At 41.7% G+C, this 3,320-nt stretch overlaps 1 protein-coding gene across 1 annotated transcript; it reads right to left on the bottom strand.

Annotated features, from left to right (window-relative positions):
• Window positions 1–1,723: 1,723 nt before the first annotated feature.
• Window positions 1,724–3,104, bottom strand: LOC138029847 (uncharacterized). The gene is made up of 3 exons (XM_068877653.1): window positions 2,806–3,104; window positions 2,536–2,680; window positions 1,724–2,132 (listed from the first exon to the last, which is right to left on the bottom strand). The coding sequence occupies exons 1-3, from the start codon at window positions 3,102–3,104 to the stop codon at window positions 1,896–1,898; spliced, it is 681 nt and encodes a 226-aa protein (XP_068733754.1). The 3' UTR covers window positions 1,724–1,895.
• Window positions 3,105–3,320: the final 216 nt, after the last annotated feature.

Here is a 3,320-nt window from a genome sequence, read left to right as displayed (position 1 = left end):
TCAACAACCATTGATTAGGCCAGTGCCACATAAATCAACTATACTCCTATTAGGACAGCACCATATGAAATGACAGACCAAACATTAGGCCAGTGCCTTACAAATAAACGGCATACTGCCTTGGCCAGCGCCAACAACTGAAAAAACATAGGCTAGTAGACACACCGTCCAATAAATTAATCAGTAAATTTTAGTCTAACGGCCTTCTGAGATTTAAGATAATGTAATACGCGTGGGATGATACCAACTGGATGGAATACTAAGCAATTTTCCCCTCGAAGAGACTGAAAGAAAAATCAACACCCGAGGAATTGGGATTCCAAAACCTCGAGAAATACCTGGGGATCTTGCGGTTATAATAATTTGCAAAGCAATCTACACTATGCGGACCCCACAAGTCATCGAGAAAAAGAAAAAATTCTTCAGTAATTTGCCAATCATCAGTATCAATTAAACGACTTATGTAAACAGCTTGTTGATTCGAAGTCCGAGGGATCCACTGTACATCTAAATGAATTCCCGATCGGATACAAATATCAAAAATCCCTCTGGCCATTTGTGCAAACCTAATTTCATGCTGCCCACTTCAACAATCTGAGCAGCTACTTGGCTATCCGTAAACCACTTAACATGTGATCCAACACTGAGGCAAATGATTGCAAAGAAACTCAATAACAGACAGTTCTCTCCACATTGAACTTTGACCTCTCTCGTTCTCCGACCACGTTTTGTGGCACACAAATCATTGTTAAAATCAGTAATTGCTCCGCCTCCGGTGGAACTGGCGTCAGAATACGCAAAATAACTTGGTACCTTACTTACGAAGTAATACCTAGTGTTGATATTAACCATACTTTCCTTCCAAAAATACAGTTCTTCCTTGCAGTAATCGTCAAGAAGGGATATAGAATCCCAATTATCCCTGCACGCGGTGGACAAGACACAATGTCTGGTCATTATCCTGCCAATGTTACCAACTACAGGCCAGGTAGAGATAACTTGACCTGTGAAGGAAGACAACTCTCTCGCGGTAACTTTGAAATCGGCTTCAATAATATGATCAATTGAGTTAATGATCTTAACAATTCTCCTTTCCACAATTTTAAAAGTACCTAATGCAGCATTCCAGGTAATACCCAGCCAGTCCAATACTTGGGTGGGTTCCCATACCGATTTATCTTCATTGACAACAAAACCTGCGTTGCACAAATCCGCCCTTACAGCCCGGGCCTTAATGAGACAACTTTCTCTATCCTGAACAATCGCCCAACCATCATCCAAGAAGATGGCTTTACAAAGACCCTGTACTCTCCAATAACTTTTTTTTTTTTTTTTTTAAGGCTTCAAAACCTTAGTAAAAACCCAAGGGGCAGAGGACAGACCGAACGGGAGCACAGAAAAAACATAAAATATTTCCTTAATGGAATCGGGCGCACGCCATGAAAACCCCAGCTCTTGTGCAATGTCTACATGATGGTAACCACTTTTTAAATCGAAGGAAAACATGAACCCATCCTTCACAAAATAAGACAGAGCAATTTTCCAGTCCTCTTACTTAACACTTTCCTTAATTAATGACTTGATGACATGGCGCAAATCGAGAATAACCTCTTCTTACCGCATGGTTGTTCAGAAACTGACAAAGGATTTACAACAAAAGGCTGCTCATTAACCAAACGCACCCGGTCTGAATTAAGGAGCTCAAGAACAGCTTGATCCACAAAAACAGCATAAATACGAGCCGACTTAATATTTTTCAGTTTTACGGCCAACGGAAAACTAATGAATGGCAGTCTGTAGCCATTTTCAATAATAGACAAAATGAAATCCGGAGCACCTATAGATCTGCAGAAAACTAAATTATTCTTCAGATTACCCTTAACACGTAATGAATGTCAGCTTTCAAGTTCGTAATCCTGTGTAAACTGATGTACCTGCGCCAAGGCATCATCATTGCTTTTGTTGAGCTGATTGGCCTGAGGTTGGCTTGTTGTAGGAGATTCCAGGGAAAGAATTGTAGCTAAGGGACTGGTAACTTCCCGGCCAGAACAAGGATTGGCAGTCCTTAGCCCAGTGTCCAAATTTGCCGCATTTGAAACAGCGGAAGAAGTCGCCAAAAGCGTCTCTACGGCCTGAAAGATAAAGGCAATGACGAAACCTGTAGTAAACGGGAGGTGGGGGGAGGCTTAAAGCAGAAAGATGAATAAACTGTATGGAACCGCAAGCGTGAATGGTACTCAAGAGACAGCGGAGGGTATAAATACTAATAACTGGCCAATCCTGACATACATGAAAAACAGAATGCACAATAGTGGGTGCGGCAGGTGTGAAATGAAAACACCGCAACTAATTACTTGGAATACCAGCGGAAAATATATTTACGTTCTAATTCGCTTCGCTCAAACGAACGTAAAACATTTTACCCTTAAATTCCCGTAATACAAACAAATACCACGAGAAATATGGTAGGATGCGCAAGCGTATCCAAAACACCCATGAACATACAAAGTATAGAGGAGACTCTTTATCTTATACCACGAAAAAGTTGATTATCAGTGCCCAAAGCAATTCTTGGTTTCTTTCCACGATCACTGGAGAGTTGTTCTTTTTGGCGTCTCTTGCGACTCGCAGCTTCCCTTGCCTTCTTAAGACGTTTTTCATCTTCGGAGCCGGATGCAAGCTCGTCTGACTCGTACTCGGCTACGACCTGCCAGTCGTCCATGCTTTTATCAGCGATTTTTATCAGCTTCTGCCGCTTTCAAATACGTTGCCTGCCCTCTTGGGAAAGCTTCTTGATTTTGCGACAACTTTGGCTCGATGCTTTCACTCTCGGTTTCAATACTTTCCAAAATGGTATCCAGCTCGGCATTAAGCTCAAATTGTTTCTGGTTCCCTTTGAACTTTAGCTGCACAACTTCTTTATCTAACTTACTTCTATGATCGATTTGCTTTCCTTTGTCTTCTAATTTTTTCTCAAGAAAATCTTTGAACATGGAAAAGACTTGATCAACGGCTGCTGAGTTGCCTCCACTGTCACCCGAAGACGTTTGGAATACTTCAGCCGAAACGGACGGACCTTCGCTCTGTATCTGGTCGTTGGGCATCACACGAATAGATGGGCTTAAAGCAGAAAGATGAATAAACTGTATGGAACCGCAAGCGTGAATGGTACTCAAGAGACAGCGGAGGGTATAAATACTAATAACTGGCCAATCCTGACATACATGAAAACAGAATGCACAATAGTGGGTGCGGCAGGTGTGAAATGAAAACACCGCAACTAATTACTTGGAATACCAGCGGAAAATATATCAAATCGT

Source organism: Montipora capricornis, chromosome 13, assembly GCF_036669925.1.
Source record: "Montipora capricornis isolate CH-2021 chromosome 13, ASM3666992v2, whole genome shotgun sequence".
Taxonomy (NCBI): domain Eukaryota; kingdom Metazoa; phylum Cnidaria; class Anthozoa; order Scleractinia; family Acroporidae; genus Montipora; species Montipora capricornis.
This window is presented reverse-complemented; position numbering and strand designations above follow the sequence as displayed.

Bases quoted from the DNA above. Each gene is read 5' to 3' on its own strand.
- LOC138029847 (XM_068877653.1), bottom strand. From the start codon at position 3,104: ATGCCCAACGACCAGATACAGAGCGAAGGTCCGTCCGTTTCGGCTGAA. The intron at 2,681-2,805 runs GTCGCAAAATCA...GAGTCAGACGAG, and splicing joins GAAAGCATCGAGCCAAAGTT to CTTGCATCCGGCTCCGAAGA. The intron at 2,133-2,535 runs GTATAAGATAAA...TTTATCTTTCAG, and splicing joins TGATAATCAACTTTTTCGTG to GCCGTAGAGACGCTTTTGGC.